We start from the raw sequence: 14,277 nt of genomic DNA on the forward strand, positions 1-14,277 counted from the left end.
TATATAGATCTTTTCAAGTTTACTTGAATAAGAATATTCACAACCTCACTTCTATTTTAAAATTGTGATCCATTTGCATTAGGTATTCCATGCCTCACTCTAAGAGTACAAAATAGAGATAAGCCACTATCCTATTTGCTAACTTCCATATTAATTTTCTGCAAATACCAATACGCTTATTTCTTCCAGTATATTTATTTTATATGTACACTTTGTTACAGCTTCATGAATTGATTTTTGTAACTTTCTCTTCAGCATAAATACAATATATGCAATTGGCTCTCAAAATGTATATTCCGACAGGGAAAACGGATAGTAACTTAAAAATCCGTAAATAACCTACAAACCCTAATTTTAATCGATAGCTTTTATATTGTGCCACCCCCAAAGGCACTTAAAATTGAACAACACTTGATTAACTTTAGTCTACTCCACTGCCTCCTACAGACATTAATGACTAGGAAAATGCCAAAAGTTTGGAGGGGGGGATGAAAACAAACAAACCCTACAAGTGAAAATGAGGGGATCGATAGCTACTACCACATAACTGACTACTTAGTATTTTAAGCACAAACCATTTAAAACTCATGATGGAAAGTACTTTTATTTATGATCATTAATTCAAGAAACTTACATATATACAAATGTGTGTGTGTATATGATTTATTTTTATTGGAAAGTCAGATATACAGAGAGGAGGATATACAGAAAGGAAGATCTTCATCCAATAATTCACTCCCTAAATGGCCACATCAGCTGGAGTTGCACCAATCCACAGGTAGGAGAGAGGAACCTCTTCCCGGTATCCCATGCGGGCACAGGTTCCCAAGGCCTTGGGCCATCCTCTATTGCTTTCCCAGGTCACAAGCAGGGAACTAGATGGGAAGCGGGGCTGCCTGGATTAGAACCGGTGCCCATATGGGATCTTGGTGCATGCAAGCCGAGGATTTTAGATGCAAGGCTACCATGCTGGGCCCTAAAATATATATCTAAAAGAAAACTTTTTTAAAAGGATTTGACAAATCCTGTTTCCTCCCTTGTCTCACTTGGTGCAATTTGATGCCCATAGAAAAGGTAGATTTTAAAATAGTACATAGGAAATTCTAGAGGTACAACAGATGTAAGTTGTAATCTTTCATTGTAACTAATGCACAAATTACATTTTGTCATGTATCAGAGTTAGGTGTACATGCACAGAAACAACACAGAACATACATACTGTAATAGGAGCTACAGCCTCAAGTACCACTTGGGCATCTTGGAATGAATTCCTTGTGACTAAGAACTATAGTACTGAGAAATAATATTGAACCTATATGATAGTAAATACAATTTTAGAGCTACCAGCTGTTGTATATAAAAACAGAAGCTATTGTATTCATATCTTTTCTAAACTGTTCTAACAGATGGGAAAAAAATAGTCTTTAGGTCATTATCAAAACTGCGAAAAGGAATAGGCATTTGGAGTGATTAGCAGTAAGGAAGCCACCACAGCAGAGTGGCAGGGTTCTGTTTGCAGGTCTGCTTTTTGATTCCAGCTTCCTGCAAATGCAGAACCTGGGAGACAGCAGGAGATTGCTTAACTGATTGTCTTCTTTCACCCATGCACAAGCTTTTAATGGAGCTCTAGCCTCATGGTTCTAGTTTCAGCCACTGTGCACTTTCGGGGGTGGATAAACATAAAGGAGCTTTATCTGTCCCTCTGTGCCTTCCACTTCCTTTATCTGCCTCTCAAGTCAAGTAAATAAATGAAAATAGGAAAGAACGGTATAGGCTTGTCAGCTTATATTTAGTAATTTTAAAGATGCTAAGAGTCCTCATAATCCATTGTACACAATATTCAACTTGGATCTGCCCCACAGAACTCCCTAGGTCACTGCAGAACAGTCATGAAAATCTATCTCTTACATCAACGTAAACATAACTGATAACTGGTTAGCTATCAGGAACACCTTGGAAGATTGCTCTCAATGTAATTAACTTTCTGTATTTTAAACAAAGCATTTAGATGACAACAGTAAAAGTGATTATCAAATCAGAGGTGGCACTTGGTGCCCTCTGGGTTGAATCAGCGGCAGAGTGGCAGGGGTGGGTTTTTTATGTCTCTGTTCGTTTGCTTGGGCTGGAAACTGTTATTGGTTGCAGTTATCCTTACAAGGCTATAAGATAACTAACTTGCTTCTTTCCTTCCTTTCTTTCTCTTCCTTCCTTCCTTATTATTCAAGTAAAATGAAGGATGTAAAGGGTTAAAATTCAGAATCACTAAGATTAAAAAGTGGCAAAAGTGTATAAAGAGATTTTTAACTCACACTTACAAAGAATACTCTTAAATGTTAGTGTTATACACATTTCACTGATTTAACATCTATTAGCTATGCAGTCTCTATGGGCAATGAACATATGTTTGTATGTATGAGTGATTTCACAATCCAATTATTCATATCCTTGATGTATCACTGTGCTTTTTAAATATTTGTAACTGCAATCATCAGTAATCCCCTGGAGAGTGGTGAGGTTGTGCTGCTTTACTTTTTTTATTGCCTTTTTTCCCATAAGTAGAATACACTCAGCAGGAACAAGGTTATCACCCCGTTTTCTGCTCTCACAGAGAAAAAATGGAGCTCTGAAAAGAGAGTTAACCTGAACAGGAGTGTAAGTTCAGCACTCAGCCATGAAACTTTGTACAGATTCCTCCCCTGCCTATCTTCAGTGATGATCTTCAAATTTCTAACCTTCCAGCTGATATATTGTGATATATCCAGTAAGTGCCCTGCGGGGAGAGGCATTCATGAGTTTTGTTATGTTGATTTTTATCTGTCAGGGTTAAACATCCTGTGGTGGAAGGGAGTAGTCCAGATGCACAGCCTTCCATCCACTTATTCAAAGAATTCTAAGTGATGCAAGCTTACGTTTTCATATGGCATTAAAGTCATAGCACAATCACAGCCCCAGCACAATGTGATTTCCCCCAAAATTTCCTTCTTCCATCTTATCCATGAGCCAACCTAACTAAGTTTATATTGGGGAGAGGCAGGGATTACCATTACTTCTATCTATCTATCTATCTATCTATCTATCTATCTATCTATCTATCTACCTATCTATCTATCTATCTATCTATCATGCTAACAGTTGATCAAAGTGGGAAGGATCTGATGTCAGGAAAAAGTGGGTGTGATCACTGTTTCCAAGTTTTCCATTTCTTTTCCCTGTTTCTGGGAGGATGACTAATACAGTGGAAAAAACCCTACCCAAACTCCAAACCGCCCCTACAGTACCCTGGGATGGGGAATGGCCATCCAATATCAACCAAGGCTCCTGATATACTATATGCTCTGAGAGTTCTGCCCAGGCAGTTTTCATAGCTCTGAAATGGTGATCTCACCAATACAAGGAGGAGGGAATACTTTTAATATCCATTGGCTGACACAGTCCACCTTAGAACCTCCCATTTGCCCAGATATTTGCTGTCATCATTGGGCTGGGGTAGTTGCCAATCTGTTCTGTTCTCCTACCTCTGCTATGGTAACAGAAGTCTTCTGGAGGCCCCAGTGGGCTACCATGTCCTCTATGTGGATCTGAGGCAGCCATCCACTACTCCATCTGTTCCACTGTGGAGGACCAGTTCTAGCAGGTGGACCAAAGGGACTGAGCCAGGCAACCTGATAACCTCCAGACCCCCACACCTGGGGTTTATGGACCTGGGTTTATGGACCTCCACGCAGATGGGCCCACAGACCCAGGCCAGGTGACCCAGACCCTGCTGGACCACATACCCCTAGGCTTCATGGACGCAGCACCCACCATGCTTGTGACAAGGGACTGGCCAGGACACCCAGGCCTACCAGACATGCAACCCCTGGGCCCATGGACCTGGCACCCACTGTGCAGGTGAGCCCAAGGACATTGCATCTGTCATGCAGGTGGGCTCAAGGATCCAAGCCAGGTGACATGGGCCCCACTGTATCCCCTGTTCCAGGGCTCAAGGACCCAGGCCAGGAGATCCAGATCCTGCCAAAACCATAGGGATCATGGTCCTTGCAGTCACTATCCTCAGACTGGAATGGCTCATCTCACTTTAACGTTGAGCAGTAGGTGCTTTAGTCTGGCTCAGTCTACCCTTCCTCCATTTTCTAGCTCCTGCTGGTTGGTGCTGTAGCCTTTCCTGGCCCAGCCAGTGCCCTTCTTCAGTGTGCAATGACTGTCTGCATTCTGGCCCGGCCCCTTCTGCACATCCTAATTCTCAGATCAGCCAGTGGGTATTATAAACTGGGCCAGCCTGGGCCACGTCCAGACCTGAGCCACATGTATGCTGGCAGGTACTATAACCTGGCATGGTTTCAGCTACTCCTTGCCTTGATTCGTGCAGTTACTTACAGGGACTGCATTGTGACAAAGGCGTTCCTCAAGCTCCTCTATCAGCTTACCTCCCCACAGAATATCTTGTGCACACCAGTGGGTCCTTGGCCAAGGTTGAATTTGCCTACCTCTTGTCCTGGCAGGAACTGTGTCCTTACTCAATCGGCCCACATTCATTTCTGCTTCTTACTGTTGGTTGTTACAGCCTAGCCAAACCTGGTCCACATGCGGACACAGTCTTCATGTGGTTTAACAGGAGATGAGACATAGCCCAACCCGTTCTATACCCTCCCTGGCTCTCACAAATACCAGTGGATATTGGAGTCTAGCTCAGTCTGGTGCTCCCCACACCCAGTTCTTACCCATGCTGGGGTGCAGCCATGTCCAACCAAACCCACTAACCCCATTCCAGGTCTCAATCACCAGTGGGAATCCCAACCCAATCAGGTCATTCCCTTAGCTGCCCAATCAGGCCTGTTCCCAGCCCCAGATCTTGCATGTACAAATGGAGACTGCTGTTCCATATGAGTGAGCCCACTTATTCACCCACAGATTCTGCCCCAGACCTAATTCATTCATATGCTGGTGAGTCTCATGGACCAGACTCACATTACCCATTCCTTGTTCCTACTTTCACTTGTGGGTTCCATGATCTAGCCATGCAAGTACAGTGGCCTTGTCCATGGAAGACCCTCAGAAGTCATTCCTCATGTGCACATGACCGCCCAAGTCCCTGCTTGCCTCCATTTGTGCCATTCTCCAGACCAAATGTAAGTCCACACCCCTAAGTTCCCAGAGTGCACGGCCAGGTGGCCAAAGGGTTTGGCCCAGTGCCATTGGCTCCTGGGTCACCCAGGACCTCCTCTCCCCTCGGGAGTCATGCAGCCTGGCTATCCACACCTCACAAATTCTATTTTATTTTATTTTAGCTAAAATACATTACTTGATCTAACACTGAGTTTTGTAAATAGATATTTCCTGCTCAAAAGCATCAGTAGATAGCACATTTAAAAATTTGATTAAGTCTTGCATTTTACATAAGGCAAGATTTCATAATGTACATCTTCATAATAAGCATGTCATTAAAGTCACTGCCTTTCACTGAAATGACATGACAGAGTTAAAACAAAAGTTACTCTGACTAATTTATTTACTTATTTCAGATGAAGAGAGAAAACGGAAAATAGGCAGCTTGAATATGCTGGTCGCTGTCCAGATCCCTCAAAGGCCAGAAACTAAATTGGGAGCTGGGAACTCATTCCGGGTCTCCTGAAGGAGAGGCACACCAGATGGTGACTGCCTCCCAGGGTCCACAATGGCAGAACATTGGAACTGGGAGTCAGAGCTTAGAAAAGAATCCAGGCACACTGGTGATGTAATCAGCATCCCATGTCTTACTCACTTCTCAAATGCCTCTGCCTCCCTTCAACTCTACTATTTGTTACTTTGGGGATGATTTAATGAAATATACGTTAAGATTTTTAAAAACAATGTTACTGGTACTTTGGGTGATCATACTTTCACCACTTTCACTTGTACAATTTAAACTCTGCTTGAGCTTATTGTATCTTTAAAAATGTGCAAAAAGTACAAAAACAAAGATATTAATTTGGCAAAACAGACATAAAATAAGCTTCTTTATCACCCCATGTTTGCATAAAACAATTGTAAAAAATTCCAACTCTAAAATATTCTGCTCATCAGGTACAACTTACGAGTGCACATGGGCACATATGAGTACAAAGCTTCTAACTACAAATAGAAAAATGCTGAAATAATGTTGCATATGAACATCACAGGAAACACTGACAGACCAGAAAGAAAAATTGGCGATATTTAAAATCTACATTGTTTTTTTACAGTTCAAAGTTCCACATTTAGCCGAAAAAATTTTTTGAAAAAATAGTTGTAAGAAATATTTTAGGATTGTAACTTACGAAAAAGCTACAGCAAGAGGAATCCACTCATATGTCTGATGGCTAACCAGATAAATTGTAGAACATTTTAAGTGTCAAATTAAACAACATCAATTCCAGCTTTCACATTTTTGCAAACATTACTTTTCAATGTAACACACATACATATTGAATATCTGTATTTCCCAGATATAAAATTAAAATGCAAATCATTTTAACACTTTATAATTATTTAAAACAGTGTTTTTTCCTCTCCCTTGTAAGAAAAAGGAAGACTAATTCCCTCTTAAATAATAACTTTCAGTATCTAAGCTTTATTGCCTCTTCTTTGAGATATTGGTCCTTTAACTGGAAATAAAATGTGATTGTTTTTAATAAAATACATTTTAAATATTTCTCAAATAACAATTTTAACTTGTGAATCTTCATTGCCTACCCTCTAAATCAGACATGCACAAAATGAAAAATCCTCATACTAAGCCTGGAAAGAAATGAAATGGTGAAAGATTCTAGAACGTAAAATTAAGAAACCTAACTTATTTCATATATTGAAGCATAGATAAATACTCCAGTTGATCTTTTTATGAATAGAAGTTTTTTAAAGGATCATGCTTGCTGTGCCATGAGATTCACAATTACAAAGCTATCCATCAGTTTTCTGATTTCCCATAGTCAAACAGAGCTGCTGAGCTCCCCAGGGCTGCCTAATCCTCACAGTGCTCCACACAGAGGAAAAGCTCAAAGAAAAAAGTTCTCTAAGGAAAGCACCAACCTCCTCACCAGGAAGCTTTCCTATACAGTTCCCACTTGCACAGCTTTTTAAAATTTCAAGTCATCTTATGTTGCAAACTTGTATTTCAAAAACTGGCTTCCCATGTTAATTCAGTAGGAGTTTCTTTTCTATTGTATGTAAAGTCATACCTGCATTAACTTCCTGATCATCATACTTGCCTGGTACCTTTCCCCCACCACAAGATTAAACAAAAGGCATGAAAATGAGACAGAATTCAATAAAATCTCTACACATTTCCCCCCATAAGTTTAAACAAAAGGCATGAAAATAAGACTGAATTCAGTAAAATCTCTACTCATTCCAATGAGTAGTAAGGCTTTGTATACTGGGGACAGATTTCTATCACTGAACCAGTGCATCTCGTTGCTGCATCTTGTCAATTCCGTTTACAGTTAAAGCTATCCTTTCTAAGCAGAGTTAAGCCAGCTTTTATGTTATTGTGACAAATACAAAAGGCTCTTACATGTTAGGCCACCGTAATACAGCACAGAAAGCAATCATAATCTAGTACATGTCACAGTAAGCTAAAAACAATAACAGCAAAGCAAGTATTACTAAGATTGCTAAGTCCATGACCTGGAAAATCTTACAAGTATGTTTGCTAAAGTAAATATATATATATATATATATATATGGAAAGAAACATAGAAATGCACTATTTGAATGTACTTCTAGTTTTAATGCATCAGTAACTTTCCTAAGCTTTTAAACAGTTAATAATTAATCAATTGTCAATCAATACAAGGCATCCTAGCCATAGAATCATCACACTTACCCATGATGGTTAGGGCTGTAGCTTTTGTTAATTCTTCTTTCATTGACTCTATAACTTCTAAATTACCACCATCCAGGTTGCATCTATTTATGGTTCCATTTCCCGAACTGATCCAATAAAGCTTATTTTCCACATAGTCTATTGAGAGACCTGTAATTAAATTATATAACTTAGACATAACAATAGTCACTTAGATTGTAATAATCACCCAGCATCATCAGATACGGAAGGGAAAAATTAATTGGAAGCTAAGAGTTCTGACTTAAAAATAAAATCTAGTTATGGGAAACAGACATACATTATTTTAACTGATGGGGAAGGTTTACAGTTTTATAGCCAATGAACAGTTATTGCTCTTGATCATTAAACCACTGCTATGACATTTCCTTATTTGAGCCAATGGACAGATGTTTCAGATATTTTTAACAAGTTTCCATTTCCAAATTGAGTGCTTGTTCTCAGTATATCTTTCAGTATCATTTTTATATATTTATATTATATATTATATAGATATAATTCAGTTTGGACAATGATGTCACCAGTGTAAACTTTACTTCTGGGGCCAGCATAAGTTGTATAGCAAGTGAAGTCGCCACTGCAGTACTGGAAGCAAATATTGGTGTCCCAGCTGCTCCATGTCTGATTCAGCTCCTATCTTGTGCTGCTCTGGGAAAGCAGCTGAAACTGGCCCAAAGTCTTGGCCCCTGCATCCACATGGGAGACCTGGAGGAAGCTCCTGGGTCCTGGCTTCGGTTTGACTCAGCTCTGGCCTCCCAGCCATTTGCGGAGTGAACCAGTGGACAGAAGATCAGTCTTTCTCTTTCTCCTTCTCCTTATAACTGCCTTTCAAGTAAAAATAAATCAATCTTTAAAAACATTAATTACTCTTCATTTTCATGTAAGCCGAAAGCTCAAATATTTTCAGCAAAGTGTAGTAGTGAAATGGCTCACAAGGCAGTAAAGCATTCAGTAAATGAGCGACTTAAGCCAATGGATTTTGAAATTGCCCCTACATTATAGTTCCAAAGCATTCTTATTGTATTTTATTGAAAATTTCCTATATTGTAATGGTAGTCATTGTTTTCAAAGTCTTCAGATAAGTTTTTTTTTTTTTTTGGTAAGAGTAATCATCAAATTCATTATTAAAAAGATGATGGTCCGTAGTATAAGAATAAATCTGTGTCTCCTTGTTGATTCATAATTACCTGGGGAAGATACACAGATGGGCCTATACTCAGATATGCAATGTATGAAACTATTCCTAGGATCTCCCTCAGAGAAAACAACAAACAAATCACAAATAGCTGTTCCCTTTAAAAAATAATTAACATGAACAAGAGGAGGGAGATGGGGAATAGAAGGAGAAAAGGAGGGAGCAAGAGAGGACTGGACAGAATTACCTGAGTCAAGGACACTGGAATTGGGTCAGAGGCCTAAGCAATTCTGAACCACAGAGAACTGCATGCCAGAGAATGGCACTGATTTATCAGACTAGTTTTAATCAAGTACAAACAACCTAAGAAGACGATACAATATATCAGCTATTTCCTGAGCTATTGGTATGTTTTTGCTAATGGAAGTTTGAAGGTTCAACAGAAAAAATCATGATGCATAAAATTACACACTGTAGGGATGCAGTTTTCAGAATCTTTTCATGGCCACAGTGGGTAGCTTGCTTTAATTATTATGGAAAAATAGTACAACAAAAAAAAATCCTAGAGTAAAATAATTTCATGTGAAAAGTCATTCAATATTCAAATTTTTATGTCAATTTTATAATTTTATAAAGCCATGTCCAAATATAATTTTTTCTGTTATAAATTCTATCATAGATCACCTGACTTTCAGAATAAGAGACCTATTTTTCCCTTTTAGCTAGCTGTCTGTCTAAAGCACAAAATTCCATATTTAATCATAAAATAAATTTATCTTTACCACATATTGACACAAAATACAACTCAAAATTTCATTTGCTGAATTTTTATAAAAATTAAAGAAACATATGTATAGATAACACCTTCTACATTATGTTGTTTATTCAGCTATTCTGAAATGTGTCTGCTACTCCAGCAAACCCACCACAGAGCCATTTGAGCAGTCTCCCTTCCCTTTTCTCTGGGCGAATTGAGCTTTGGTATCAGGCCATTGGTTTGAATAAAAAATGTTATATGCAGTAGTCATAGGACACACATTGTTACGTTATGCAGAATACAGCATCTAAAAGCAGTTTCTCATACAGTGACCTCTTTATCCAAGGAACTATGGGAGAAATTGCTTGTGGAGGCCGAGTGCCAGCTAAGCTATATGGGAAAAACAAAGTTTTAACTGATCATATTTCTCTCTTTGCTTAGGCTGCAAAGAAACTAGAGAGTGAGATTTGTGACCCATTTTTAGTGGCTATAAAGAAATTGCCTTTAAGTTAGTAACTTTATTCCTGGATTTGTTAGAGTAATCTATTATTATCTCTAACTTGGCTTTTTAAAATCAATATTCCTGTCTGGAGTTTTTTTAAGGAATACGTTTCTTTATGTTTCCCTAATTTTTTTTTTTTTTTTTTTTTTTTTTTTTTTTGGTAAGAAGGGGAGGCATTCATGCTGAATGAGGCTGATTATAATTAACCCACCATCAGGTCTTTTTAACCCATCCAAGATCCTCTAGTTTCTCTAGTTTAACTAGTCTAATGCTGTACAGATTAGCATTTAAGGAGATACCTCAGAGCTAACAGAAGTATGTGACTCGATGTCTTTGCTTCTGAACTGTGGGAGGCTGCAGGAAATAGCTGTGCCTTAGTTATCAATGCCACTGTCTATTTCAATGCTATACATAGAGCTGAGAAGTCACAAATTCTGAATGAGTAAATAGATCATTTAATTAATCCTGCCAAGAAAAATTGTAAATTGTTTTTAAGGTATTCTGTAATCTTATCATCATGACTGTTTTAAAATTGACTTTATTCATTTGAAAGGCAGACAGACTGAAAAAGAGAGAGAGAAACAAAGAGAGAGAGCTTATAAGTGCTGGTTCACTCCTCAGATGCATGCAGTAGAGTTAGGGCTAGGCCAGAGCAAAGCTAGGAACCAGGCACTCAATCCAGGCATCTGAAAGGATGGTAGTTACGCAACAACATTAGGCATCACTTTAGATTTCAACCACAGCCTCCCATGGGGATTCTTAGAAGGAACCTGGAGGAACCTGGAATCATTCAGGAGCAGACACTGAACTCCAACCCAGGGACTCCAGTACAGGATACAAGCATGCTGTGAGGTGTCTCAGCCATAATGTTATACCAAATACTATAACAAAGAGGCAGGAATGCAGTGATTCAATACATCTATTTAGTATGGGCTAGATCTTTGATTACAATTTTAAGATTGAATATTTCTGGGTCAACAGAATTAAGATTCATAGGACAAATGTATTTAAAGTTCCAAATGACTGATACCTGTGATTCAAGTCACATGGTGCACAAAATATACCTTCTCTCCTGTATAATCTTTAATTTAAACCTTGAACCTCCATAAATGCATTTTCCTTGCTTACTAAAAAGATGTATATCTTATAAACCTATTAAGAATTTCAAAAATGATTGCTATACTGTGTGTGCTCATAAACATATATACACTAGTATAAATGTTTTCATATAAGATTCTTAAATTGTATTATTACCACACATCAAAGTGTTAATATTGTTGAAAAGTCGTTTGCTATTGATATATTGGAAAAAGTTTCTAAATTAGATGCTTTCATGCTAAAATGTGAGAATATGAATCACTAAGCAGAAAAATAGTAGTGCTTGAATGCAAATGAAATTAGTAATGTTAACATGTTAAATCAATGCCTATGAGGAAGTCAGTCAAAACTAAACATAATCATAAAACCCTCCCTGAACCTGTGAAATAAAATAATTATGTCTGTATTAGACAGTCCTTATCGCGGGTTGCTGCACATGAGCACCAGTTAGAGTTGACCTCCCTGATCAAGCTCCTAGAAAAGCAATGAATATGTCCCCAGTACCAAGGCCCTTGCAAGCCATAGTGGGAAATCCTGGAGAAGATCCTGGTTCCTGGCTTCCGTCTGCCCAGTCATATCACTGACCACTCAGGGAGTGAGTCAGCACATGAGTCAGCACAGGTGGGACACAAAGATTAGTTACTCCTCACTAAGGTATTGAAGATTTCTCCTAAAACTGTTCTCAATGGTTAACACATGCCTTGTTAGAGTTATAAGCCTATTTGGACTACCCTAACATTCACCAAGTTCAGTAAAAATTATGCTTCAATACTATAAACTGCTAAATATAAAAATGAAATGGACACAAGACAGCTGAATAGTACTGTATAACCATTTTAAGGTGTATAGCAGCCAGTTGTGTATAAACTAAAATTGAAATGTCAATGAAATAGTTACAGGATGTGGTTAAGAATTTGCATTTTGTAACATATTGGCCACTCAATACCATGTCAATTAACTCCATAATGTTGTAAATTGCTGTTGAGGTTATGTTGTGGCTTTTCATTGGGGGGATGATATTGTGCCAGTTCTACTTTCAGACCAGGGATGGTCTCCCAAGGAAACGTGAAATTACCTGGACAATGAGAGGCTGGACTCTAGCATAGTTCATGCTCACAACGAAGAAATCATGACTGGATATGAACTGTACTACTGCAACAATGTGGAGAAATCCACCATGGGGGGAGGCACGGGGAGGGGTTGGGGGAATCCCAGAGCCTATGAAACTGTGTCATAAAGCAAAATCATAAAAAAATTCCAAAAAAATATATACCACTGATGAATTCATTGAAAGAGAAGCCAGGAAAAATTCTGTTCATAATCATTGCTACAACTATTTAGGAATAAGTTGAACAAAATAAAAATTGTAAACTACCAATAAAAGAAATCAGCAAGGTGTGTGCACACACACACACACACACACACAGACACACAGAAAAGATATTCCTTGGTGTTAGATTGGAAGAACCAATGCCATAAAAAATGTTTATATGTCATAAATTAGCCTACTGATTCAGTAAAAACCCTATCCAAATGTTAGTGTTATTAAATCTTTATAGAATTTAAAAAATAAGTCCTAACTTTCATATAGAACCACAGAAGACCCAGAATAACCAAAGGAATCAAAAGGAGAGGGGAAAAGATGGAGGCACAGTCATGTAAGGTTACTGTACCTAACTTCAAACGTACTTTAATGCAACAGTAACTGAAGTCATATAGTGCTGGCATAAAAATTTTCACATGGATCAATGGAATAGAATAAGGTGTCCACAAATTAATCCATGCATATATAGCAACTTGTTTTTGACAGAAGGGCTCAGATTATACACTAGAATAAGGTAATTTCTTTGACAAACAATCCTGGCAAAACTAGATGTAAATTTGGAAGAATGATATTAGATCCATTCTTCTCACCATATCCACAAATTACCCATGTATGGATCAAAGACCTAAATTTAGTTCTGAGACTACAAAGCTGTTGGAGACCAATGTAAGGAAAACATTTTAAGACATTTTTTAAAAGAATGAGTCCTTGGACAAGACACCCAAACACTGGCAACAAAAGCAATGTCAGACACTTCTGCACAGTAAAGAAATAATAAATAGAGTAAAAGAGATACCCGCAATTAACCAAATAGGAAAAAGAAATGTAACATGTCTGCAAATAAAGGATTAATATCCAGCAAACACAGCAACAGCAACAACAAAAAGCAACCATCAAGTGAGAAATGGGAAAAGAACCTCAATAGATATTTCTCAGAAGACTCAGGGAAGGGAAAGTAGAAGGTAGGAAGAAAATATCATTGTATTCTTAGACATCTATCCACAAGCTGTATTCAATCTCTTAAAGCTGAAACATATAAATAAAAACAAATCATTAACTAAAATGAAAAGAAAGTAGTTGGCAAGCAGTTCAAATCCTCCCAAAGTCATCACTAAACAGTTGCTTGCAATGTGTAAATAGCACAGAGATGAATGTCCCTGTATAAGTGTTTTTTTTCATATATCAAATATGTATTTTTACATATACCAAGGCTTTTTATTAATCTTTTCACACATTTGTATATATATCTATACTCTAAAATTTCATTTCTGAATGATTCTCAGGGGAGTAGCTCCAAGAGAATTTTGTAAAGCATGATTACCCTAGCATGGATTCCTGAAATTTTTTGTAGCATCCTTGTGTATCAATTGCTTCCTTGTGAGACTTAACGCTGGTTCTACACTAAATAAATGGAAGTGTAAATCAAAATAGTTAATTGCATCACGGCTTTAAATTTTCCATAGGGACAGAAAATCAAGCAGTAAAAATTATTTCTTTATTATACAGAAAATATGAAATCTTGAATAACTTTAATATTTAATCTTAGCAAATTGTATATTGATAAATTATTATAAGAAAATTTATCAGGTATACATCACAT

The 14,277-nt window shown here is 37.8% G+C and overlaps 1 protein-coding gene across 1 annotated transcript in view; it reads right to left on the minus strand.

Moving 5' to 3' along the window:
- Positions 1-14,277, minus strand: part of LRP1B (LDL receptor related protein 1B) — a 1,366,825-nt gene that overhangs the window by 512,809 nt on the left and 839,739 nt on the right. The window contains exon 34 of the mRNA XM_058664204.1: positions 7,844-7,993. Within this exon, the coding sequence (XP_058520187.1) occupies positions 7,844-7,993 (150 nt within the window). The remainder of the gene's footprint in view (positions 1-7,843; positions 7,994-14,277) is intronic.

This window comes from Ochotona princeps, chromosome 5 (genome assembly GCF_030435755.1).
Source record: "Ochotona princeps isolate mOchPri1 chromosome 5, mOchPri1.hap1, whole genome shotgun sequence".
Lineage (NCBI taxonomy): Eukaryota > Metazoa > Chordata > Mammalia > Lagomorpha > Ochotonidae > Ochotona > Ochotona princeps.